This window comes from Dryobates pubescens, chromosome 6 (genome assembly GCF_014839835.1).
Source record: "Dryobates pubescens isolate bDryPub1 chromosome 6, bDryPub1.pri, whole genome shotgun sequence".
Classification (NCBI taxonomy): Eukaryota; Metazoa; Chordata; class Aves; order Piciformes; family Picidae; genus Dryobates; species Dryobates pubescens.
The window spans coordinates 16,729,237-16,757,138 of NC_071617.1; the positions used below are offsets into that span (position 1 = coordinate 16,729,237).

The 27,902-nt window shown below is 43.0% G+C and overlaps 1 protein-coding gene across 4 annotated transcripts in view; it reads left to right on the forward strand.

Annotated features, from left to right (window-relative positions):
- PHACTR2 (phosphatase and actin regulator 2) overlaps nt 1-27,902 on the forward strand; it is a 147,260-nt gene that overhangs the window by 39,479 nt on the left and 79,879 nt on the right. For 2 of the 4 annotated variants that reach the window (XM_054162673.1, XM_054162675.1), the window contains exon 1: nt 24,297-24,550. The exons of the other annotated variants lie outside the window; for them this stretch is intronic. In XM_054162673.1, the coding sequence (XP_054018648.1) occupies nt 24,508-24,550 (43 nt within the window). In that variant the 5' untranslated portion in view covers nt 24,297-24,507. Of the gene's footprint in view, nt 1-24,296; nt 24,551-27,902 lie in introns of those variants that run through there. 4 annotated transcript variants of the gene reach the window in all.

Here is a 27,902-nt window from a genome sequence, read left to right on the forward strand (position 1 = left end):
CACCCCCTGCAGACACTGGGAGATGGAAGCTAATGTGATTTGTACTGATACCAGTAAAAAAGCATCCTCTCCAAGCACCTTGTGGGGGCAGTGGTATCAGCAGTAGGACTTCTCACAAGCAATAGAAGTAGGGATGATGTTTACGGATGGCTACTTTGCTCCCTGAGGAGATAAACTCAACCCAGACTTCACAGGAATGCAGTATTGAGTTGCTGGGAACATATGGCTCAAATAATGGACTTGAGTGCAGAATTACATCCAATTTTCAAATAAAACAAAAGGAGAGGCTAAACTAGCCAAGGCCAAATATTTGCCTGAATTGCTTGGTACCACCCTTCCTTTAAGATAACTATCAAAAATTACTGTGATTACTTATTGCCCAACTTACTGTATGCTAAAATCCCTTCAGATGTATTTCTGAGGAGCAACAAAATATTTCTGTCTCTGGTAGAGAAGTAGACACAATGGGAGACAATCCCAGAAGCAATCTTTTCCTCCATGGCTTCACCATTACTAATAGAAGCCTTGCACAAATTAACTCAAACACAAATATGACAGCAGCTGGTATTTCCATGGGAAACAAAGTTGTGATCAATTCATCCTAGTTCCAGCTCCTGCTGACTCACAATCCCCTTCTGTCTTTCTCACTGGGACTTGCCTTGGTCCAAAAAGCAAGGGGTATTTCATTATGGAGGCTTGCATGGAAACCATGTGGGGAGATAAACTGAGAATAGAATAGAATAGAATAGGTTGGAAGAGACCTTCAAGATCATCGCGTCCAACCTATCAACTAATCCAACCCACCTAAACAACTAAACTATAGCACCAAGCACCCCATCAAGTCTCCTCCTGAACACCCCCAATGATGGTGACTCCACCACCTCCCCAGGCAGCCCATTCCAATGGGCAGTCATTCTCTCTGTATAAAACTTCTTCCTAACATCCAGCCTAAACCTCCCCTGGCGCAGCTTGAGACTGTGTCCTCTTATTCTGGTGCTGGCTGCCTGGGAGAAGAGACCAACCTCTGCCTGTCTACAACCTCCCTTCAGGTAGTTGTAGAGAGCAATAAGGTCACCCCTGAGTCTCCTCTTCTCCAGGCTAAGCAACCCCAGCTCCCTCAGCCTCTCCTCATAGGGCTTGTGTTCCAAACTTAAGCCAGCAGAAAATGCATGTTGCTGGGAGCTGCTTCTTGACATTTAGACCATACTCTAGCATTGCTTTGCTACCGCCTTACTGTCAGAGGAAAGGGTTTGCTAATGTAGGAAACCTATGGAGTTCATGTGTCTGTGTGTGACAGAAACAGCCTATGTATTTTAGCTGCTTTGTTCGTAGCTGTGGTTCTTATATAAGCCTCCTTTCTCATATTTTTTTTTTCTGTTTCTGTTTTTGTTGTTTAATATTATTAAAATAGCTAATATGACACATTACTCTGTTTTAATTTCAAGTGAAGTTTGGCAGCTTCTAGTAGTGGCATAAGGTTTAATGGCTCTTGGCATTTAAAAAAGAAATGCAAACGACAAAGATATTAAAATGACAAATTATGACACCTCATGTAACACTTTTCAATGGATTTTTTTCCAGGCATTTCTAATACCCAGAATACTCAGCCTTAATACTACTGTACTTACAGTAAGTCAGTATTCTAATGGAGACATTCTGCATTGTCAGGCAATACACAATCAGCAGTTTTCAGTAAAGAATCTGAAAACAGTTCAGCATTAGTTCTGTGACACAAACTTATACATGCCAGGCAACTTAAAATTGGGGCAAACATGCTGCCCTTAAGTTGGGAAATAATTAGAGCACAGTAAGGGCAGGTTGCCAAATGTGACTTTTAAACTCCTTAGTTTGTATCACTCAGCATGGTGATTGTGATATATTATATGGTTCGGTAAGGCATAAGCATGTATTTCCTACAAAACTGCTTAAGGCTTTGAGTGATTCCTGCAAGAGACTGAAGTGGCTGTTTACTTTGGCACACGAGTCTTCAAGAGGCATAGAGCACCATGGAATTTAGGAGCAATGATAGTGTCAGGGTTAAAAATGGGAATGGGAAGCAAGGATAGAGTTCACCTTTCCCACTTTTCCTACAAAACTCAGCAATGGGGTTTTTTGGTTTCTCCTTCAGCACTCCACAAAGGCCACATCCATGTAATCAGTGTTGTGCAAGAGAACTAGCTCTGAGTATGGTACAGAGCCTTTGGCCCAGCAGACCTTAGTCTCAACCAGTAAACAGCATAGTCACATCAGTACTGGTGGCTGCAGTCAGAATGGTTAGCTGGCGTAAGTTAGATGTGATAAAGTGTCTTAAATCTGCATGGCATCTATCCTGGGACACTGTGATGTTAACTGATGCAAATGCTTCAGAGCCCAACTGTGGCTGTGGTTTTGGAGGTGCCATCCATGCTGATGAGCTACCTCTCTTATTTAGAAGCAGAAGAAGGTTACACAATGCCAAGTGAGGGCATGTTGGCAATTTCCAAGGTTAGATATATTGTCTAGGTGGTTACAAGGGGGAAGTTTTGGGGCCAAATTAACTGTGATGAAGACATGAGCAAGAGTTTGAAGTCCCTCAGGATGAACATTTTACTTTTGTCAGCAGGATCTGAAGGTAATGATCATTATATGATTTTATTGTCCTCCAGTTCAAAATAACATAACATCTATTGATGTTCATTGTTTTAGCGCTGGGTGGTGATTTTTCAACATGAATACTAAAGGAGATGGAGTAGCTGTACACATAGCTCTTCATTTTCACACAAGCTTTCTGTTTTGCTAGCAAACTCTCAAGTTCTGTAAGTGTTGTGTATATTCTTTAGTACTGTAATTCAGGAAACTTCTCTGTTAAATAGAGTGGGAAGGCATAATATTGGCAAGGTAGATGTACTGCTCAGCACCATTTAGAGTCTTGTTTTGAAATGCTGAAGGAGGAAAAATAGCCAGTGTTATTTCCATCTTTCCACCTAGAAATGTTCCCTTCTACCAGGGAGCAGTAAGGACAGTCTCCTTCTGCTCTCAGGTGGTAGCCTGCCTCAATCTTTCTTCTACACTCCAGGTGAAAAAGCTAATGCTATGCCACTTGGGTAAGTGGGAAGTTTGTATGGCTGCTGTTTAAGAGCACTTTTCCGAGAGAAGAGTTTTTCTGCTGCATTAATAATGCTGCGTGTGTCAAGTCTCCCACTGCCCATTGTGGCAGTGAAACTCACTGTTAACTGTTGTCTACCTGAGGTAGTGGCTTGCTAATTCAGGACTGGCTGAGGTTAAAATTCCCCTAAGAGAAAGTCCCTCATCACTTCTTGCAATCTTGAGAGCAAATTTGCATTTTTTTCATCTCATGGAGCATATAGCTTCCAAGTGGTAAAGTTTGTGCATCTCTTCCAGATGCAGATAGGATCTGCAGCTGTTTCAGAGGACTACCCTTGGGGTAAAATAAGGTGAAGGCTGATGTTAGCATCATTTCTATGATCAGCATGTAACTACCCTTTTATGGCACCAATGCCTCTTTGTCTGTGATCAGGGGTTGGACAAGATGACCTTTGAGGATTTCTTCCAACTTGATGCATTCTATGATTATCCTCCACTCTGCCTTTAAGCTCTTTCCCCAGATCAATAAGTGCTACCTCAAGTAGTAGACCAGACTGCTAATGGAGAAGAGGGTTGACACTATCATGAAAGACAGCTGATACGTGCTTGCCTGCAAAAGCAACACAAATAAACTTCTCAACACATTGCAGATAAAGCTGTGTGACCTCTCCTTTTCCCTGCTTCTGCCACACCACACTTTGCCTTATTACACTTTGCCTTTTTACAGCTTATCAACAGGCACTTAAGTGCTCATAGGATGCAAAAGTGGCACTTCACACAGAAAAGCCTCTATTGCTTGCTACTGTGTTGGATTGTCATGATAACTCCTGTATTACCATTTACTTTCACAGTCTCACACTGGTCTGCACACTCAGCATGAACCTGTATCACTGCAGTTTCTTCTCTCTCTCTCTCTTGTTGTTTTTTACATTTCATTTACTTCTGCTCATTTTCACAGTCTCAGTGCATTATGGGCAGAATGAAAAAGGAAAACAAGTGTTTTGACAATACTCGTAGCTTGGTAACTGTAAAGCTTTCTTGTGGCTTTGCTGAGGAATTTGGAGTACTTATTTTCTGTGCTTGCCCCTGGTTGTGCTACACACTGTGCACCAGAGCTCCAGTTCTGCAACTGAAGCCATGACAGTAGGTTGCTGTGCTCAGATCCACTGCTTGCCTGAGTCTTCTGAGTTTTGTTTCAGCACTGGTAAAACAGCATCTGCATTGCTGGTTTGGATGGCTTTCACCATGGCTCATCCTTAGAAAGAGGAGTGGATGAAATCTTAACAGCAGTTTGGTTTCTAGAAACGCAGAAACAAAACGGTAGGACCACACTTACCTGTATCTGTCTGGGCTGCATCTCAGCAGAGAGAAAAAGCAAAGGAAGCTTTGATGAGCTTCAAGATTTCCCTCCTAGCCAGCTCCCTGGTCACACTGTCAGAAACTGGAGTTTCTTTACAACTGGTAGAGAAGGACTTCTCATAGTTGAGAAGTGGTCCCTAAGTTATTTCAGATTTTGCTGTGTCAAGGATGACTAGCCCAAGCTTTTTACCATCCTTAAAAAGCAGATCAACTCTTCAGCATTGCTCTAGACTTTATCCTCCCATTTCAGTGAACACTGCATGAAATTGAATTCTGTTAGGTGTTCATTTATAGAACAAGCTGTCTTTTCATAATGTTTTGGGATGGCTGCGTCACATTCTTAGTGCAGGTCAGGAGGCATTGCAAACACATGGGAGCAAAAGTCTTTCCCAGGCAAAACAACACACTCTTGGGCACACAGAGGACTGACCTCTGTGAATCAGAAATGGGTGGTATTCAGCCACAGCACACAGCCTGTGGAAACTCTACAGTGCTTAGGGACACTATTGGAGATTAAAGGCTGGTCTAACTGGACCTATATAGGTAGGAGGGATGCAAGGAGGGTAGAGAGGAAGAGAGGTCCCAGCCTGTTGCAAGATGTGTGAGTATATAGTAGTGGCAAGGCAAAACACTAAGAGCAAGCTGCAGACAGCTGGCTACAGAAAGGCACAGAGCTGCCATTTGTTTTGTAGTCCAGAGATGAGGCTGGCAGATTTTTCTGCCCTTCTGTTTGTGGGCTCAGAATCATTCTTCTTCTGAGGGTAACCAGGGAGGGCACACAATGTACCCCCTCAGTCTCCCTTATGAGACAACTGCATGCTTTTAAATAAATTATTATTAATCTGTGTTGTAACAGTTTTTAAAAGGAGCAAATTAGGTAGACTGGTAATCATTAGCTGGTGAGTCTGACATCAGTCCCAGGCAAAAATATGAAACAGATGACACAGGGACTGAGCCAGAAATAATGGAAAATAATTCCAATTAGCATGGGTTAGAGGAAAAACAGGTTTGAGGGAATTATTTCATACAGCTATCTTGCTGCATTAGGAGATGTTTGGCTTGGTTCTGCTGTGTAGAACTTGACACTACACAAAGCCATTATGTATCAAATGGGTTATTCTGTGCCTAAATGCCAGACTCCAAAATACATGTGTATGTTGGGAATTGTCACCACCCATCAGGTATGATTCAGGTGGTATCCAGGAAGAGTTACGCTCCACGTGGTATGGTGCTGCTAGCATTGACTTGCAAAGAAACATTAAACTATTTTTAGGCAAGGAACCAGCATCTTCAGTATGGACAAATGAAAGGCCATGTCATCGGGGGGGGGAAGATTAATTAGGTCATAGTTACAGATCTGGAGGCTCTGTGTTGAGAAGCAGTGATTTTGAAAGATACTTGCAAAATAATAGCGTTATGCTGGAAGCACATGTTCAGCAGATGAGCTCTGACCCAGAGAGCTAATGCACTCTTCAAAAATAGTTGCAGCATTGAAGGATGTTGTCTTACTCTGGTTTGAGCACTAAAGTGACTGTTTCTGGAATATTAGGTAATTTTTGGTGTCCCACCTCCTCTTTGAAACACCCAAATATGGGGAGAATTCAGGAAAGGATTATAACAAAGCAATCTGAGTCACCATGAAAAACAATTTTCTTAATATTCTGAACCACTTCACCCTAAAATCCATTTGCAGCTTCCTAACTAAAATAATCGTAGAAAGAAAACTGTCTCAATGTTTCTTACTGGAAAATCCTAATTCGGCCTTCTTCATTCCCACTTAGGACAAAATATCACCAAAATCTACTTGTAGAGGTGCGTAGTTGGAAACTGTAATATATGTGTATATTATGTGTCTCTCTCTGTGTGTGTATTGTATTGCATGAAAAGATTAATAATGGGTGATCCTGGATATATTTCAGATTAGGAAAAGGAAGGTAGCTATTGATTACCACCAGGGAAAAACAATCTTGCACAACTTACAGCAGATAGACTGCTAAAAAGGCTGGAAATGAGGAGTCTCAGGTGTTAGAAAGCCACCAGCGGGATGCTTCCCAATTAACACTCAAAATTCCTCCTTCCAGTTTTAATAAAGGCTTTGTTTCCACTGGAACTAGCTGCATTTCCCTTAATTGCCACCTTTTGGACACTACAGTGTGGCAATGCTGACACATACAAGCCTTGGCTACCCTGCCTCCTCAGCAGGAGAAAGGCTTGCTGAAATGCCTATTATACTGGTTTTCAGTGCAAGTGTAGTCAAATGAAAGATGCTCAGTTCTTTCTCATCATCCCAGAGTCAGCACCAGCCAGGGTTCCTGTACGATGCATTGACTCATGTTTCTTTTATGTGGTAAGTACTAGTGAGTGGGGCTGGTGAGGGTAAGCCAGAACCAATTAAGTCATTTGTTTCCACTTGCACTGATGGAGGGCAGATTTTGGCATTGTTACAACATCTCTGAGATCAGACAATATCCTCATTCCTCGGTGTTGCTGTCAGCCTGACAGCATAGCTGGAATTCATACAGGGCTGCAGTGAAGCTCATGTCTAAAAACTGCTTTGGTGTTTTGCCTAGTAGGAAGGGTTCATTGGCTGAGTCTGCCTCTTTAAGAGGCAAATTACTGGTGGTGGTCTTCATACTGCAAGGCAACAGTTTCCAGTCTTTCTATCACTGCTTTATGCAGATGGTGTGTTTTTCTCCTCTGTACTCTAATGCCAGATGGGTTTCTTATCTTTTATTTATTAAAAAAAAAAAAAAAATCATCAATGGGACCCTTTAAGTCCTGTTCTTCTTCAGTTTATGATGTCTTTCTTTAGGTGGCATCTAGGGATTCAACACTGCAGGACAGCCCCTGCCAGGATATGCCCTGTGGGATGAAAAAGCTGAAGGCAGTAGAACAGGTTGTAGTGAAGGTTAACATTGTCATTGGAACATGAGACCATGGGCTGCCAGCTCCAGGTGCCTAAAATAACAAGCAGTTCATTAGGCCATAAATAGTAATGCAGATTACTGATGAGGGAACTCATCTATTCTACTCAGTACCTTCTTAAAATGCTGAAGCACTTGTTTTGCTGAAAGAAGGACTATAAAGAAGAGGTCAGGCTCAAGCCACTTAGAGGGAGATGACAACACTATTTTGTTCTTAATCCAAAAGCATCACCAGTGTTTCCCCCCTACTCCCAGCTGGCAGGAGAAATACTTGTACTCTACCAGCCAATGTATCTGGTTGTTTTGGCCACTGGAAAGTGGGAGAAGTAGGATTTAACTCTTTCAGGCAGAAAAAGGGATTGAGTCAAGCTCCCACCCCAAACTGTTTTCCATCCTGCCCAAGCTACTGTGCAGATGAGCAGAAAGGGTTCCCTCTAGCTAAATGCCAGTCTTGTGCAGGATTTTATCTGGAAAGAGAGCCCCTGTAACACAAATGGCAAGGTACCTTGCTACCCAGCACTGTGTTGTCTAGGCTCATCTCTTGGGATCATCTTCTGAGAACCCAGTATCACTTCAAGAGGCAAAGACTACTCAAAAAGTACAGTCTTCAGGCTTCTCTCCAGGATGCTTTGAAAGTCCAGGACACCATTTATGCAGCAATGTAAGTGCTAACTGGGCATTGCTATGGTGTAGACAGCTGTGCTGGTATCCCTAAATGGATGATTAGTTACCAGGGATGAAAGTTTCCATGTACAGGTGATTTTGGTGCCTGTGTGGTTGAGCAGTGATGGAGAGAGCTAGGGACTATGGAACTGAACATTTGGTGATCCAATCACATTTCTGTTAAGGGCTTAATTTTTCACATGGCTACCTTATTGCCTTTGAATTTGTGCCTGTAGCAGGTCTGAGATTTTCTTTACACCACAGCTGGTCACATCCCATTGAGAACATTGTTTCAGATACTCGGTGTTTTCAGGATGAATGTGCTCCTCCTATACCTTAATTCTCTTCTGAGCTGCAACAAATGGCAGAAAGGACTTTGACCACAATGGAAAAAGCTACCACACACAACATGTGCTTTCTTCATAGCAAAGGGAATGGGAGCCAAGAAGGCAGGTCTGGGTACAGGCTGCTGTTGTGACCTTTTTCTCACATTCACAAACAATGCCCTATTGTGATGTTGTTTCCTGTAGATGATCTTAATAAGCAGCGAGCAGCAAAGCAAGAACATGTATTCAGGTTTTCTAGATTGAATTCTAATGTAATAAAATGTGCCAGCTTTTTAAAGGATGATCAAAAATGCAGAAGCTGGCCAAATGGATACAACTGAGCACATGGAATTTTGCTGCAACTCTCTCTTGAAACTTGGAGACTTCCTGGAAGAAATGGATCTCATACCTGAGGATACGTGATACTTGCTTTCTTTTCAGATATTCCATGATCTGGAAATTATAGCCATACATTTCTTCTCCAGAAAGACATAGGCTGATGTTGGTAGTAGAGATTTCATAAAGTCTTGATTGCAATAGTAATAGGGTAACATGGGACAGGAGTTTTTGTGTAAGGGAAAAGTCACGGTACAGAGCCTCTCATGGAATGTCAGATGATACAAATGCTTATCAAGTACATCACCAGGGAAGCCAGAGAGACCTGGAGCTCCTGTGTGGCCACATCACTGCACACAGTTATTTACTGTGAGTACTGTGTCCAGTTCTGGGCCCCTCAGTTTAGGAAGGATGTTGACTTGCTGGAACGAGTCCAGAGAAGAGCAACAAAGTTGGTGAGGGGTTTGGAACATAAGCCCTACGAGGAGAGGCTGAGGGAGCTGGGGTTGCTTAGCCTGGAGAAGAGGAGACTGAGGGGTGACCTTATTACTCTCTACAACTACCTGAAGGGAGGTTGTAGACAGACGGATGTTGGTCTCTTCTCCCAGGCAGCCAGTACCAGAACAAGAGGACACAGTCTCAGGCTGCACCAGGGGAGGTTCAGGCTAGATGTTAGGAAAAAGTTCTACACAGAAAGAGTGATTGCCCATTGGAATGGGCTGCCTGGGGAGGTGGTGGAGTCGCCATCATTGGAGGTTTTCAGGAGAAGACTTGATGGGGTGCTTGGTGCCATGGGTTAGTTGTTTAGGTGGTGTTGGATTGGTTGATGGGTTGGACGTGATGATCTTGAAGGTCTCTTCCAACCTGGTTTATTCTATGTATTCTATGCATTCTATGTATTACTGCACAGATAAGTTGGTGAGATATTAAGCATAAAACTGATTTTCAGTAAAATGTGTTTTACTGAATTCAGTGAACAGCACCAAAAAGGAGCTGAGTGATGTCTCATTTTGGCAGTTCAATACCAGGCTATTAGCAGTAGATTAATGATACATGCACACAAATGTTCTGTTCTGCTGTGGAGAAGGTTGTGTTCTTCATATTCTTGATTTTCTTTTGTCCTTTATATTGGCTTAGCTTTTAATGAGCATTGACCTGGGAGCTACACAATGTCGTGATGCTTGGAAGGTTTTATAGTCAGAAAGGTCCTTCCAGTCAGACAAATTATGTTCAATGTAGCAAGTCTAAAATAACTTCAGAAAGGGTATGGATGTTTCTTAAGTGTCGTGGTCCAATAACCAATGTTACTAGACAACTTATACAAACAAAAAAAGCCTTGTGTGAACTGTGGATCCACTTACCTTCTCTGAGCTTAGTGAACTTGCAGGGGACAACAATAAAATCACCTAATATTTATCATATGATATGGAAATGCCAGATTTGTATAGGGTGCTTGCACCATCATTTTCCACCTACTAGTTTAATAGCAGAATAACTTAAAATTTGGGTATTTCATTTCCTTTCTATTACACTGGTATATAGATCTCTTTGATATGCCTTCCTTTCCGTACCTCTTCCAGCCTAGGGACTTGAACTGCACAAAGTCTCTCTGCTGGAGCTCCTATTCAGGCTTCTAAACATTTTGAAGGATTAACAGGATGTTTTAACACAAATGTCTGAACACTGAGAAAGTTTGAGTGGTGCTGGCCACATAAGAAAATGTGTCCTTTTTTACCTGGGTCAACATTCAACTGACTGACATAATTTTAGCATATCTATACACAGACATGCACAAGTCTAAATACATTCACTTTATAACTGATTTTACTTAAATTGATTCAGCTCTTGTCCGTAGACATGACCTGCTTTGTGAGGTCACGATTCAGCAGAGTGGTGAACGAGGGTTAAGTCTCTGTGCCTTTGACAAGAGTTAACTTTGATTAGCTTGAGCTGCAAAGATCTGACCCTTGACAACACAATGTGACTTTAACCACACTTTAACTTGGATGAAAGCCTGCCTGGATCCAGGTGTAATGTCCCATGCAGAAGACATTTGGGTTTTGTGGAATTCATCTACACAAAATGAGGGTGGCCCTGTTTCATCCCTTAACCAAACGATGACGGTGATTTCTCTTCAGGGCTAATTTCAAAAGGAACAAATATTTTCCTGGTATACATTAATAAAAGAAAGGAAAAGGGAAAAAAAATCAGAGGAAAAAAAAGGAAAAGAAAAAACAGTGAAAAAGAAAAAAGATAAAAAGAAAACAGAAAAAAAAAAGAAATAAAAAAGAAAGGAAAATGAAAGAAAAATGAAAATAAGAGAAAGGAAAAAGAAAAATACAAAGAAAAAAGAAAAAGAAGAAAAAGAAAAAAGAGAAAAAAAGAAGAAAAAATAAAAAGAGAAAAAGAAAAAGGAAAAAAAGAAAAAAAAAAGAAGAAAAATGAAAAAGAAGAGAAAGAAAAAAGGAGAAAAGGAAAAGTAAGGAAAAGGAAAAATAAAAAGGAAAAAGAGAAAGACAAAAAGAAGGAAAAGAAGAGGATTAAAAAGAAAAAAGGCACTGCTGTTCTTTCCTAAACAGTAATTCTACATACTGTACTCTGATTTATGATCAGCATTTCAGGATAATGGGCATAGAAAGCACAGGACACACTTCTCAGTCACATAAGTACATTCTTGTAAAACATTCTCAAGGTTTTCAGCATGTCTCCAGCAATGGATCATTACGTAAGAGGAATAAACAAAGAAGGCACAATCAACCTGACCTCCATATAATATGTTTAATGACTGCCAAGTACATTCATAAATTTAGAGGCACTGGGATTTATCAGCATGTGTGAATATGTTCATGCTTACTGTGCAGTTCATGGGCAAGTGAAGACTCTGACATCTTGTGTTGTATTTTAAGAGTTTAAGTGAGTGGGATCTGTGCTTGAGAATGCTCAGGACCACCCCACCCCAAACCCCCCTCCTGGAACATCACATGTGCAGGCAAGGCTTTATACAAACTTTTGCTTACTGTTTTGGGAGAAATTAACCATTTACAGTAGCACACAGCTAACATGCAAGGAATTGTCTCAGATTTCTAGAAAGGGCACCTGTTTAAAAAGATAAATGGAGCAGGTATGGGTGTCTTATGTGGAGTATCTTTCTTTTTCTCAACACCGTTCAGACTTATCAAATAAGCAGGTCAGCATTTGCATACTCCAATGACAGAAAAGTACTACACCACATAGCACAGTTCTCTAAGCAACTTACAGAAAATACTGAAACATAATGCCAAGCTGAATTTTGTGGCTCATAGCCTACAACCAAAGGCATCTGCCTCCAGCCAGAGGGCTCAGCAGATGCTATTTGCATCCTGCCAGGCACTCCTGCATGGCATGACACCTTGCACCACCCCAGGTTTTTCGAGGGTGCTTGGCATTTCAGAGGATTCAATGAGGGGCTTCACAGGCAGGTCATGGCTTTTTGGCAATATGTTATTTTCTTCCTTTGGCAATGGATCTTTGTTGTTCTCCCTGGTTTGGGGGAGCTGATTTTAGTTGTAGACCCCTTATAACAAGGTGCCATTGGGTGAAAAATGAAGGCACAAACCCCATTGCCATATAGCAACAAGATTCCAGAAATGCAGAGAATCTCAAAAGTCCTCCCAGAAGTCCTTTATTACTGTGTTGTAGGACCCCCAGCACTACAGAGTCTCAGAGTGCCTGTAACAGAAATAGTCCCAAAAGCCCTTAACAGATGAAGCAGCTAACAGAAGTCCCAAGCATATCCCTCACAGCAGCCGTACACCAAAGCCCATGCCAGAAGTAGCCAACTACCAGAAGCAGAAGTTCCTAGCAGCCCTAAACCTCCAAGCCCTTCCTAACCAAAGTCCCTAAGCAGAGAAGCTATTGCTCAGTGAATGTTTATATACCCTTTGTTATCAATCCATTAACCAGTAAAATACAACCACATATATAAGCTGAAAATCTGTTCCCAAAAAGGTGCCAGCATATCAAGGAGGTGGCTATTGCAGCATGTTCCAACCAAAGGGTGCCAAGGTGAGGATGTTTTTCTTGGCACACATGGAATGTTATTGTTTTACTCTATGCAGTGTGCTAAGGATTTGGTCAGCTAAGGAATCATGCGCTCTGCACATGTCCAGCAGCTGCCCTCTGAGCAGCAGTTGCAACACTTCTTGGGTTAATTTTCTTCTGCACTCAAATACTTCAAATAAGCACTGTAAAATTATGGGTAATTTTCCTCCCAGTAAGTAGCATACCAGTTAAGGTCTTATTACTGGCTCTCTCAACATCAGCTTTGCAGCTTCTATACAGGAATGTAATCCAGTGAGCCACAGAACCATGAAAACATCTAATGTTCTATTTCTTTTGAATGGATTTTCCTTATGGACAAGTCATCTTCCTGGGTATTTCTGTGAAAGCTTCTGTCAGCCCAGTTTAATTGGACTGTAGCTGAAAACAATAATATTACATTTATATTAGCTTTAAAAGTCTCTCTATATTTTTCCCCTCTGTAGCCCATCTGGCTTTAATGCTGCTGAGTTTTAGCTTGATGAAATTTGTTAATTTTAACTAATGAAATGTGCTGCATTAATGACCTACTGGGTTAAGCAGGAAGTTAGAAAAAAGTGCAATATTGATGTTTAGTCTTTGTAAGAACACTTTTCATGAAAACCACATGGCATTGCTGCTTTAGTTCATAGAATTGTTTTAGTTTCCTTATGTGTGGGTTTTGCAGCTGAATGAACCTGAGCTAAATAGACCTAGATCAGCAGAAAAAGCCCCAGCAATAGTGTGGTTTAAGTATGCTGGTTTCCCTGCTCAGCAGGAAGCAAACACTTGAGACTTAAAAAGCAAACTGATACCCACAGATAGACATTTGATTTAAGCAATTGCCATGTAGAGACCAAATGCCATATGTATGGGAAAAGCTTGAGGCAAAGCTCACCACACTTTCTATCTCATTAAACACAGCCTTCTCCAGGGGTATGTTAGCAGGTTACTAGATCAGAATTCCCTTACATCATACTGGCAAGGGTGCAAAACCTGACCCTTTGTAACTCACCCCATCCACAGCAATTTTTGAGGAGGAAAAAGCTGGTGGGTCCAGTGCACAGAGATCCAAGGAGTGCCTTTGGATTTTTTTTCCCTCACTGCCTTGTGACCTAGGGAGCAGGCACTGTGAATCCTCCTGCATAGCTAGGGAGCACCCAATTGTTCCTGGCTGAGCCCAGGTCTGTCTGAAGACCAGCAGGTAGGTCCCACCACACATGTTTGGAGACATCAAGCTGGAGGTTTTGTGTTTTGGTCTGGCTGAAAGAAACAGGCTTGAGCCTTCAGGGGAGCTGGCACCAGACCTGGCAGAAGAGAGGCATCCTGAGTCAGTGGTCTCCTAGTGCTTGTGTATCTGCAGACAGACCCTGACAAAGCTGGCAAGGAGGGGATGTCACTCCCCTGTGTAATGGCTTAATGCAAGGGTTAACCTACCTGCTCCCCCAACACAGAGCTGAGGGAAAAGTAACACACAAAAGCTGAAGATTGAGATAAAGAGATAAGAATGGGATAACATAAATGCACAATTATCTTAGCTAATAATCTAATTAATTTAGTAATACAATGCATGATTACCTTAGCTTAACCTATTTGCAGAACAAGCACAACAGAATACAGGGGGAAAAACCCAGCAAATCAGTATAAAAGAAAACCAGTGTGCTACCTCACTCCCACTCATCTCACCACCCTGCCTGCAGAAAGAAGCCAACCCCTGAAAAAAACCTGCAGAACCCAGTAGCAGCAACCAGAACAGAAAGCCTTCTATGTCCCAATCTGAACTTCAAGCCCCATAATACTTTGCTACAGCCAGCATGTTCCTTTTTGAAGCTGGCATAAGGCAGGATGGTATGAATAGCAGCAGACCAAAACTCGAGCTAGTATACCCTGTTAAACGCTGGAGAATTCAGGTGTCAGAGGGGGATGCTCCATAAGCTCCACTCCTGAGGAAACCTTCAGCTGGCGTTTGCATTTTATTGTGAGGTGAGAAGTGTGAGCAAAAACCACAAAGCTGCAGAAAATCCAGTCTGCATAAAAGCAGAAGATTAATTTTATGCCCTTGATTAAGATACTGGTTGTGGGATTTTCTAATGAAATAGCAAAGATACAGTCCAAGCACCATAACTGTAATTGCGGTAGGTGCAAAAAGGGTTTTTTCCATGATAGAAAATTGCCCACAGCCAGGCCAGCTTCCTTGGAGCAGTTGGAAGAAGCAAGCTGAAAACAGCAGGAAGAGTCTGCCAACGAGGAGTACAGCTGAACAGAATGCCCTCATGCCTTTTGTAGCACCCTCCCTCCCCCACATCACTCAAGATGAAATATGGAAATCCTACCTCTGGGATAATAACTGGATAGGACCAGTGAGAAATGCTTGCACACTGTAATAATAGAGTCTGTATAAGTGCTGCAGATGAAAGTGGATATTGGCTCAGTATTTGCAAAATGGGAATAATATGACTGGTCTTGCAGAAGACCATTTGGGGAGCATGGTCCCAGCCCAAGGAAAGGAGAACGTGTCTACCACTGGCCCTTTATTCTGTTGCTCTGCAGACACTGATGAATTAAGTGTACAGTGTTGTGCTGTGCAGAGTAAGGGGAACAGACACAGGGAGGTGTCTGACATATATTTTGAGGTGTATTTGATATGTAGTGCTTTCAGATTCCACTTGCATGCTAGGGGTTTTGGCCTCAAATCAATGTTTGCATCTGTACCATGTGTCTCTGAAACAGCAGTGCTTATTTTCAAGCTGGTTATGAAAATAGTTTCCATTATAACCCCTTGTTTTCACATGATTATTTTATTTTATTTTATTTTGAAAATCCTCTTTTGAGTCAAAAATTTCCATTCAGTATCCTTGCCAAATCTGAAGTTTTCCCTCCCCTTTTTTCTTAGGCTTGGAGGAAGAATCTTTCAGATGTTTTTGAGTCATGAGAGAGTGGAAAAAATGCATTTTCCCAGTGGGGTAAAAAAAAAAAAGTCCCATATTTTCATAGTAGTAGAAACACAGGGGAAATGAAACCGAAGGCCAACACTGGTATCTTGGTCTACAGATTTCTATAGAAAACCAGCTTCATTGGGAATAACTTTGATTTTCCAAAGGCAGAGATTATGCTGAGTTGGGACAGTTAATCAGGCACAGGTCCAGGTTTCAAACTTTGCTGTCATTCAGAATATTGTTTAAGGTAGCGACTTTACAGCTGCCCATTTAAAGAGTAAAAAGTCGCTCCCCTGTGGTCTTCTGCTCTTCAGAGCTAATTATAGTCCAGCAATACATTTAAATTCATTCTAAAATCTGACTGAATGAAGAGGAACTAGATGAACAGTTGTGACAACTTCAAAACATTTTGTCAGTTCTCACTCAAGTCAGCAAGAGCAACTGGATGTTTTGAAGGCACAGACAGGTTTGGGCACGTTCAAAGGGCCAAAGGGCCTGACAGGACATGTACACATGAATGGCTCAAGCAACCAAAAAACTTCATTCAGTATGCCTGCTAAATATTTTGTTGATATCTTTTTTTTTATGTCCTTCACACAGACTTGGAAGCAGCTGTGCTATGTGTAGTTATACTGAATTAATCAATAAACAGAAGAGGAAAGAAAGATGTAGGCATCTAACTGCTATACTGATGACTTATCTTGCACCCCTGTGCTGCTTTCTCTTACTGTTTTTTTCCTGGTGAGAGCTGCAGATGATACACTAATAGTAATTCCCTATCACTTTGTTCTAGAAGATGTGAATGACTGTTGAGCTAATGGTACTGTTGTGACTTTCAGATTCTCATTTTCTGGCTTTTATGTAAGTTTTTGCTACATAGCCTGCACATTTCATTAAACCTGTTGCTATCGTTCAAAACCTGCTCTAAATGTACATTCACTTGGCAAAGGCATCCAAAATGATGTGTTTATTTTGCTTCAGTGCCAAAAAGCAGTGATTCATTAAGGAGCTTGGAGCCATAGAGGGAAGGTCTCAGCCAGCAACCACCACACATGCCCTGAAGAGCAGAAAGCTGTGTTTTCCTAAGGAAAATGGTTAGTGCAGCTGGACTAGTATCATGGCTGACTTCTCCAAAGTGTGGAGGTACTGCTGACAGGCTGGAGGGCACAGAACGTCCTCTGTATAATTGGGCTTTGAAGCAGCAGCAGCAGCAGCCAGGAAGCATCTGAAGGCTGCCATTAAGCCCAGATGGAAGAGAGAAAAAATGCCTAAGAGTTGGTCCAGCTGGTAGGAGCCTTTCCATGAAATGATGAATTAGGCAGCTCCAATACTTTGACCACAGCTGTGGTGAACACAATCAGAGGTGCAATAGGCCTTGTGAGAAGAGGTGTAGGAGGAAAGGTGGTGGTAGTACAGCTGCTTTTAGCTGTACTACTTCATTTTCCCCATCACATCATGGGCTGCATCAAGAGAAGCGTATCCATCAGGTTGAGGGAGGTGATTCTCCCCCTCTGCTCCACTCTGGTGAGACCCCACCAGGAGTACTGCATCCAGTTCTGGAGCCCCTATTAGAAGAAGGATGTGGATATGCTGGAATACATCCAAAGAAGGGCTGTGAGGATGATCAGAGGGCTGGAGCACCTCTCCTATGAAGACAGACTGAGAGGGTTGGGGCTATTCAGTCTGGAGAGCAGAAGGCTCCAAGGAGACCTTATTGTGGCCTTCCAGTATCTGAAGGCAACCTACAAGAAAGCTGGTGAGGGACTTACTAGGGTGTCAGGTAGTGATAGGACTAGCGGGAATGGAGCAAAAATAGAAATGGGTAAATTCAGATTGGGTGCTAGGATGAAGTTCTTCCCCACAAGGGTGGTGAGATGCTGGAACAGGTTGCCCAGGGAAGTGGTGGAAGCCCCATCCCTGGAAGTTTTCAAGGCCAGGCTGGATGGGGCTCTGGGCAGCCTGGTCTAGTGTGAGGTGTTCCTACCCGTGGCAGGGGACTTGGAACTAGATGATCCTTGAGGTCCCTTCCAGCCCTGACAATTCTATGATTCTCTGCTGGGTACACACATCTATCAGTAAAGGCACCAGTCCACTCTGTTTATTGTCACTACTGATACTAATTTGCAGCAGCTAAGCCTTTGAAAATCTGGCAGAAACCTGACTCTTGAGGAACACTATAGTCTGGCGTGTCATTTTTACACCATTGCTTACTTCTTCCCCAGTGGCTTGAACTAGGACAGGCAGAATGCTATTTATAATTTTTAATGTAGTCCTTTTTGTCTTTCATCATAAATCTGGAACCCTGGACAAAATTGATATCTGGTGACAAACACATTCTTGATTAGAAAATTTGTGAGGGTTGTTTTCTGCCTGGAAAAGAAAAGCTGCCCTGTATTGTCACAGTGCTGCCACAGCATGGCAAAACACCACACAACAGGAGGTGCTGGGATCAGGGAATCAGTATGAGGCACAAAGGAAATGATCACTTATGAACAACGTTAGCATTGAGGGTTCTTGTTATTAACAATCATAAACATGTAGAAGAGATCTTGAAAATTTAAAGACTGATATTTAAGCCAGATATGTAGCACTGAAATTGGGTTAGGTATTAGAGTGGGACCTTACAGACTTTGAGTAATACATCATGCCATCTGCTGGGGGTTCTTCTGTTTTTTTCAGGAAAATCTGGTCTAGAGTTAGAGGCAAAATGCGATCCACTATCCTTAGTGCTCTAAACAAATACGAAAATTAGCTTTTTCCAGCATTGACTGCACAGTGCTTGGCCCCTATTAAAAGAAGATCCTTGCCTTGAAGAGCATACATTTCTTGTAGCATATTCATTCCCAACAAATTCAAATTTTAAAAGCCCACCACTGTTAGAAGTGTTGGAAGGGGGAGAAGGGTCTGATTAATCAGGATCTGAATCTTTCCCCTCCTCATATTTTGTAATCATGCACAAGAGGTTCTCCAAAATCTGGATTATGCCATTTCAGCAGCTTGCGTCATAAGGCTTTTATGCAGCTAATAACTTTTAAAGCCACAGATGTGAAGGTAATAATGTCCCAAATAGTAAGTGAAATACACTGGGTCTGTGAGTAAAAGAAGGTTCCTGTGTAGGCTAGGCTTGCTGAAGCAAAGAAGGGAACTGACTCCAGGTCTTTGCAGGGCAAGTAAACAAACATCAGCAAAAAATATGGACAGGATGGAGAAAAAGTCAAACAACTCAGAGGGATAAAAAGTTTTAGAATTTGTCTTTAAGGACCATTAGAGAAGGAAAGCCTTTTGGAAAGCTATTATGGAACAGAACTGGTATGGGGATGAAGCATGTAGAAATTGAAATGTTAGAAGAAAGCACAGTGTGGAAGAAGAGCAGTTTCTGAAGCAGAGGAGCACGTGCAAAAGACAAGTAGGTCTGCTCTCTGTGACTCCCAAAATGTTTGTGTTGGGAACAGTTTCTGTTTTCTGCCTTTCCACCAAATGCATCATGTACATTACTTTAGAAGCTCAGTGTGTACACTGTCACAAAAAACTGTCAGCGTACGCACAAAACTGCACAATTTTCAACATACCTGGAATGTTAAGTCTGTAGAAGTCTTTCCTAGAACAACTTGCCAAGCAGTTATTTCTTATAGGCAAGAGTAACACAACGGAAGTCACAGATCAGGTGATAAACCCACATGAGCAGTTCTACAAGCAATCATTATTAACCACTTCCAGTCATACTGATGCAGCTGTTGTGAAAGTTTCTTGTAGGTGCAGATAGCACTACCAAGGCAGAGAGCACAAAGAGAGGCCCACAGATGAGAGCACCTAGCATACAGGTGGGGTAATGAATTATTGAACTGCTGTAGCCATGAATTGTTTAACTGCTTTGCTGTGTCCAAAACTGGCTTACAAACCGTTACGGTGAATAATTTAGAGTAGCAAACAAGTTTGCAAGTGCATAACCTATTTGCAGGTAATCTGTGAACAGAAAGAAAACTTCTCTGTGCCAGATCACCAGAAATGAGTTTGCCCAGCTGTGCTCTTTTTCCCACCTGTGATGGCGAAGAGCTGTTAAAACAGAACAGACACCGAAGCAGGACTCAACATCACCTGAATACCAAACTCTGAGCTGCTCAAATCTTCCATAGGTATGGGCCTCACTATCTGTCTCCCCATGCAGTTTTAATCTGAACAAGCAAATCTCATCCAAGATATATCTGCTATATGTTTTAATTAGAATAGCCCTTATTGACATGTTAACTCCACTGATCCAAAACCTTGAGTTTCCAAATTTAGAGACTGAACTACATAAGCTCCTTTCAGTTATTCTGCATAGATGCTTTTCATTATACTATGTATATAGAATGTACAGTGGGGGTTTTGAAGGAGAAAGACTCATGATCACTGTGGCAGTTTCAAGCTAGTGCCTAGGAAATTTTCCACAGATCTTGAGCAGAAGGTGGTAGAATGTAAGTAAATTACCATTGGATGCAAAGGGAAAATAGTGATAAGATCTAAATAATGCCGTCGGTCTGATAACTAACATAAACTTAGTTGTATAAACTATTTTTCTCTCTTTTTTTGGCTATTTGCTCTATTGGATACTAGCTGGTGGCTTTTGCTTGGCTGTTGCTGACCTTGGCTGTGTTCCTGTTGCGGCTAAGTCCTAACAAGCTACTCTCTGCTTTTCTCTTCTCTTTTCCCTTGTACAAAGGGGAAGGGGGCTGAGAAGGGGAAGCTATTGGTAGACCCCTGGTTTTGTCTAGGGGGGTTCTTGTGTTGTTCATAAATCATAAATGTATATAAATATTGTATATTTTGTACATGTTCATTACATTTCATATTTCTAGATTTTAGTTTTCTTGTAAATATCACTTCATTTGCTTCCACCCCAAACTGACCTAGTCTGGCAATTTTGTTTTGGGGGAGTAATTCTCTCAAATTAGTTGTGGGGGGGGGGAGGGGGGAATTTCAACCCACCACAATCACTCACAAAGACAACAGCCTCTTTTTAAAAGACTTCAAATTCCTTTTTTTGCGTGCTGTACTTGTGCATTGGAAATAAGAGGTGACACTGGAAAAAGAACACAACATTGCTAAACCACTAAAATTTAAAAAGGACACATAAAAATAGTTTAAAATACTTCCAAGTGGAAGAATAATCTATGGCTTTTACAAACTCCCTGGTTATTAAAAGGAAATGGCCTAAATTCCCAGTACAATGCCCATATAATTAATTAATTTGGCCTGTGATTTTATTTTGGTAGTGCCTGTTTAAGAACTGCATTTATTTTCCCAGAAAACAGAATTAGCTTTTTGCTCTACCAGGGCTGATGCTCTAGTCTAAGCAAACAGGGTGACAGGATCACAGGATGTTAGGCGTTGGAAGGCACCTCTGGAGATCTTCAAGTTCAACCCCCCTGCCAGAGCAGGACCATAGAATCTAGACCATGTCACAAAGGAATGCATCCAGATGGGTCTGGAAAGTCTCCAGAGAAGGAGACTCCACAACCTCTCTGGGCAGCCTGTTCCAGTGCTCTGTGACCCTCACAGTAAAGAAGTTCTTCCTCATGTTGAGGTGGATCTTCTTGTGATGTAGTCTGCATCCACTGCCCCTGGACACCCAGCCCTCAGATATTTATATACATTTATTAGATCCCCTCTCAGTCTTCTCCTCTTCAGACTAAAAAGCCTCAGGTCTCTCAGCCATTCCTCCAGTCCCTTAATCATCCTTGTAGCCCTCCACTGGACTCTCTCAAGTAGATCCCTGTCCCTCTTGAACTGGGGTGCCCAGAACTGGATGCAATATTCCAGGTGCGGCCTCACCAGGGCAGAGTAGATGGGGAGGAGGACCTCCCTTGATCTGCTGGACAGCTCTTCTTAATGCACCCCAGGATCCCATTGGCCTTCTGGGCCACAAGGGTACATTGCTGTCCCATGGGTAACTTGTTGTCCGCCAGGTCCTTCTCCATGGGGCTGCTCTCTAGCAGATCACCTCCTAACCTGTACTGGTGCAGTTTATTATTCCTTCCCAAGTGCAGGGCTCTGCACTTATCTTTGTAAAATGGGCTCTTATGTAGCAGAGGAACACAAATTCCTTCAGTAAAATTGATGAGATTCACTAGAAGCAGAGAGGAACACTTTTATGTTTCTGTTTACAAGTGATTCCAAAGAGGTAACTCAAGTTTCTCCAAATACACTCTTTAAAAATGACTTTTCAACTTAGGAAAACCAAATGCAGGGAATCCATGCAAAAAACTCTCCTGAGAAGTAAGTGGTAGGAGTCAGTTGTTCAACAAGCCACCCTACCTTCCTTCTAGCTCCCACCCTGAAATTCAGCTTGGGGCCTCTGTACTTGACTCACTTGTCTTCAGTTCCATCCTCTGTATGGGGCCTGGATTTGGAGGTGTCAGATGAAGAACCTTGCCTTCTGTGTTTGAAGGAGCAGGAGGGCAACACATCCAGTCTTCCCTGAGTGCATTGACAGCAGCCTTCCTCAAGCTGTTTGTTGGAGATCACATTCCATTTTATGTTGTGGATCAATTTTGAGCTGTTTCCCATCATTTTGCATTTTTTTAAAGAGCAGACAGCAACACTGGACATGGGGCAGCACTTTTTGTCTAATACAAAGCACAACAACATAGTGGGAATTCTACCTACCTCTCTCCTGTTTGCACATCTCTGCATGAATATTGGCTCCCTTTGATATGAGCACTAGCTCACTAGGAGCTTGAGCTGAATTTCTCTGAGGTCCTACATGGAGCAGATTTCTAAGACACCTTCCTCGGGCTCTGTACACTGTGTTGCTCTGTCCTGTAAGTCTGACTTTCTTCTTCTTTTGACCCTATTGCTTGCTTGAAAGTTACTTGCTTGAAAGAGATGAGTTTATTAAATAATCCAGATAATTCTGTGACAGTCTTGTCCTCATTATCACTGGTAATATTTACTCCATCTAGAATTGCTGCCAGTGGTGATTTATTTAGTCTCTTAAAGCTGTTTGAAACAATACTTTTCTAGATTGCTGACAAAACCACTGAAGATCCTCCCTGCAGCTCCCCAGCAGAAATACCCTCATTAAATGCTAGTGGTACTTGGGCAAATGATCTGCTTTTCATTTAGCTCTTCATCTGTTTGTGCTTTATTAATTTTGTGTTGTCCTCACTTTTTTTTCTCTCTTACTAAATCAAGGTCCTAGTGGAAGGCTGTTACACTCCAGGCTGTACCTCTGGCAATGTAACACGTAATCATATAAAACAAGAAAATCAGAGACCTGATTATCCAGACCTGTTTTCTATAAAAAAACATGAAGACTAGCATTAGTTGTGTTCTTCACTATTCAGCATGTGTTAGCTGACAAGCACATCTCTATTTTAACTGATGCCAGGCTATCCAGACTGCAGCTATTTGCTTCTGGAGTAGAGAGTCCACACACAGTTCTCCATTTCCTGAAATGTCACCAAAATGCTGACATATTAAGATTAACAGGTCAGAAATCTCTTTAGCCAACCCCTCTAGGACTTCCAGACCACTTAGAAACATGTCTTGCTGACAGATGTTCTTTAGCTGAGCATTGTGTGTCCTCTGTAATGCACATGTATGTCCTAGCTTGCTTCTAGATACTGCATAATAATAGCTATTATACAGTTTTAGAATCACAGAACGATTTGGTTTGGAAGGGACCTTTAAAAGCTGTCTAGTTCACCCCCCCGCTACAGTGAGCAGGGACACCTCTGACTAGATTAGGTTGCTCAGAGCCCCATCCAACCTGATCTTGAATGTTTCTAGGGATGGGTCATCTGCCAACCTATTCCGGTGTTTCACCACCCTCACTGTAAAAGATTTCTTCCTTATATCTAAACCAAATCTACCTTCCTTTAGTTTAAAACCATTATTAGGCATTTGATCTTTTTGTTTTGCATTACTGTTAACAGTTATCACTGCTTGGAGTAATGCATTAACAAAACCAAAAGAAACCTCCATTCTTTTTGCCCTTGTGCTACACACAATCTTTCTTATCTTCCCTGTCTTCCCTGTTAATATATCCAATTGATTACACCCCAGCTTGCACTTGTTACAGTAGAGCAGTCTCAGGATGCTGTTGCCTTAGGATATCTTTTTTTCTTTGAAAAATAAAAGTGGTCCTGTCCTAGGTGATACACTCAGTTGGGCACTTTCCCAGAACCTCTCTCACAGTCAAACAAGGGCTGGTCCCGACACCTCGAGCTGCCCTGCCCTGGCATTCCCGGTCCGGTCCCGGCGGTAGCAAAGTCTTGAAAACTGCTGCCAGCAGGGATGCCCTGGAGCCGGTCGATGGGATCGCTCTGTGCAGCTATCACACTATTTCCCTCCTCCTTCAGAGAAAAAGTGTAAATAGTTTTATGTTTTAGACTGCGGAGAAGCGCAGGAGCTGGGGAAGGAACGTTTATCAGTCCCAGGAGGCTTGCCAATTAAGCACCGTCTTCCCCAGTCTCCGTACCATTAAAGGTGCTTTTTCTTTCTTTTTTGAAGTTTATTAAAGACTTTCACGATGCCTCCTGTAGCCCTTCAGCGCAGCGCGGCTCTGGGCAGGGGGCGGTGCGCCGGAGCGCAGCCTCCCCCAACCCGCACTACGGCCGGACGGGGGCGAGGCGGCGGCCGGGGCGGGGGAACGCGGCGCTGCGGTGATGGGCCCGAGCCGAGCGGCGGCCCCGCAGCATGACAGGCAGCCGCCGGCCCGCAGCCGCCCCCCGCCAGCCGGCGGGGAGCGCGGCCCCAGCGAGAAGTGAGATGGCCCCCCGGAAACAGCCGCGGCGGAGGCTGCGCGCCCGGCGGGCGGCGTGACCGCCTCCCGGCCAAGCCATGGGCCAGACCTCCGTCTCCACTCTACCCGAGCCGGCCGGCGGTGAGTACTGGGGGACGCCAGCAGCGGGACAGCGCGGCCGGGGCGCAGCGAGGTAGGGTGGCTCCCAGTGGCGGCGAGCAGCGAGTGCGGCCGGGGCGGTGTTGAGGGAGCTACCCGGGCGCCTCGGGGCCGGGTTGCGGTGCCCGCGTTCCGTGAGACGCCGCCGCTGCTGCCTGCCTGCTCCCTCGGCGCGCTGCGGGGATGGCGGCGGCAGGGGGTTGACGCGGTCGCTTCTCGTACTGCCCCGTCCGGCTCGGCAGCCCCGAGAGGCGAGGGGCTCCGCGTTGCCCCTCACCTCCCTGCGAACTTTGGGCTCCTATTTTTGCCCTTAAATAAATAAATACGAAAGGGGAAAAAGAAGGGGGGAGGAAAGGAAAGGAGCTCTGGCAGCTTGCCCAGCAGCGCGGCTAGTAACCCGCCCATCTGGTTGCTTTTGGCTCCAGGACATTTTATGTGTAAGCAGACTATTGAAAATAAATAAATTGCGTGTGAGCAGACCCTCCACCACCTCCCAGCCCTAGTAAAGCTGTCGGAGCTGCTTGAAACTTTTTGAAATAAGTATGGACTATATGGGAATGTGATCTGGGGGTCTATTAGGATAATACGATGTGTTTTAATTACTGAAAAACAGAGCAGGTCTCTTCCCACAATAATAAGATGTAGCATCTTAATTTTAACTCCAGCGAGGTTTGAAATTTCCTGCAAAAATGTCACGGCACACATGTTTTTTCTCTATGCCTGTTTCCTTTGCATCCATTAACATAACAAACAAACAATTAAAGGGAAGGGGGAAAAAAAAGGTAAATCTTGTTCTCGACTTTAATTCCAAAGCCTGAACTTTATTCTTAATTTGCTTATTTGCGCTAAATGTGGGAATGTTTTCTCAAACCGGAGAGCACAACAAACTTTGTTTCCCCTTTGTTTATTTTCTTTGTGGATGTTTCAAATAACAGCAATAACATCCATTTTCAGAAAAGCTCCGTTATATTGCCAGTGGTGCAATTTCCCAGTGACACTATCCCAGTCAAAAGACTGGATGATTTTTTTTTTTCTCTTGCCAAACATTGCATGAAAGAAAAATCTGACCATTTCCAGTAGGTTTCACCATCCTGTTGAAGGTTTCACTCAGTAGCCAGCAGGTTAGAGTTATATCAAGGTAGGCATGAGGAAACAGATGTAAGGAAACAGATGGACCTGTTAAAAGTTATTGTTAAACTTCCTGTTCAAAAGTGTGTCCAAACTCTTTATGGGCAGAAGTCTGTTGCGAGGGTGTTTTGCCTGGGAGGGGGCCTGCATCTTACCTAATGATAGTGCTGATGCCTGTGTTCCCTCAGCAGATGCTAACAGTAATTGGGCTGGATTACTAGGTTTTATCTAAATGAAAAAAAAGTCACCCTCCAGTTCTTTCCTAACTGAAATAAAAATTTTCAGTAAGGAGCAATAAGAGACAATCATCTGAAGATGAAAATTATGGTGATGCTACCTCCATCTTGCTGAGTAAATTGTAGTTGTCACTATTTTAAGAGTGCTTCTCTTGTGCTAAGATACTGGCAGTGCCTCTTGGAGGTTTCACAGAAGAGCAATCCCCCTGCACTTTTGCCCCTAATGAATATGTTGTGAGAGTATATATCCCTGACAAGAAACCATGGAAGCAAGTAGGTTACTGGGTGATGTGGATTCTTGGGGTGCAGTCATTTGTTTTCTCTAGTCTGCTAGGGTCTGAATGCTTAGTAAGTTGAGGCCTTGTCCAGCTCTGATCAGGGCAGGAGAATGACTTCTATTGGTTCTGGTTCAGATGGGTTGCCCTTTAGGCAGGCAGTCCTGAAATCTTGGTTGATTGTGGCATGTTAGCCAGCTACAAGCCATTTTAAGTCTTTGACAGCTGCCAGAGATTAGAGTTGAAGGAGATTCCTGTCTTGCACACGCAGGGGCTACAAATCTGGTTTAGTGCTAAGGAATCAATAGTGCATTCAGATCCCCACTGAGCCACACAAAAGCAGCTGTGAGAAGTTAGTTGCCTGTTTGTTCCTTTTTTTTTTTTTTCTTCAGCCATGCCAGCCTGCAAGGACTCAGATCCTGCCCTCTGGTTCCTGCCATGCCCCTGCAGAGTTCAAAGGGGCTGACAGCTGGGCACAGGGGAGGGCACCACTTGTAAATTACCACCTTTTTGGTGGACCAATGTGGTGAACATGGTTTGATGTAGAAAAATTGAAATACAAGATTTTTCCTAAAGTCACAGAGTGGTAGAAGAGATAAAATATATGCACAGTACAATTCTCAGTGCGGACTCCAGCCAGTGTCCTGCAGGTTTTTTTGAGGTTAACTTTAAATGGAAGACTTTACCCTTGAAAAGTGAATTATATGCTGAAGTACTTAAATGGACCAAAGTCCTAGTGGTACTTTCCTGTTGGGTTAAGAGCAAGACTGAGGCCTAACCATAAAACTCAAAGTCCTTCTTGACTGGGTGAATGTACACTCATACTAGATGCATTACAGTGCCTATGAAGAGAGGAAGACTCAGATTTTCACGACCATTGGAACTTTAGTAGCAAATATGCTAGAGTTTTCCGTTGGCTCCTGGTGAGTGGGTGTTGGAAGTATTTTGCACAGGAGGATCAGGATTAAAGAATCATCTTCCATAAGTATGAGTGGTAGATGGGCAACAAAGCAGGGCTTATCTTTCTGTGGACACCCACCAGGCAATCCTTATGCTCTGCCTCGATTCCAGCTTCGTAGTCATTTTAATACATTTTCTAAAGCTTGTGTGTTGTTTGTCGTAGTTTGCTAATGTGAACAAACAGTAATTGCAAGAGGGGCTTGGGAAGACAGTGTAGATATCTGGAAAAGGTGGAGTGCATACTTCTTTGTTCATCTTCCTTCCTCTCCTTTGATTTCCCTATGCCTGGCAGGACTAGATTAGTGTGTCGTCTCCCTGCTCATTGGCAGGAGTTTAGTGCTTTTGGGGGTTATCAGCTATCATCTGCAAAGGCTATCACTTCTGTTTTCAGGTCTACAAAGGGCACCACAGCTGCAGGCCTTTTTTTTTTTTTTTTCCTTTTTGGATTTGTTCTTGTGTGGTTCAGTACCTGCCACAGTACTGGGAAAAAGTCCTCAAGTGGAAGAATGATCAGCATATCCAGAAGATTAAAGCAGACCTGTGCTTTAATCTTCCCCGTATGCTGATGGGGACAGTGATAGTTTTTGTTGTTGTTGTTTCCTGAGTAGCAATGCCTAGTTGGGAATGAATTGCAGTAATCCCAGAACCTACCAGTGTTCTTAGAAGGAAGTCTGGCAGTTTAGCATGGGGTCTGAAGCAGAACAGAAGATATGTTGAGGGGAAGGACAAGCTGCA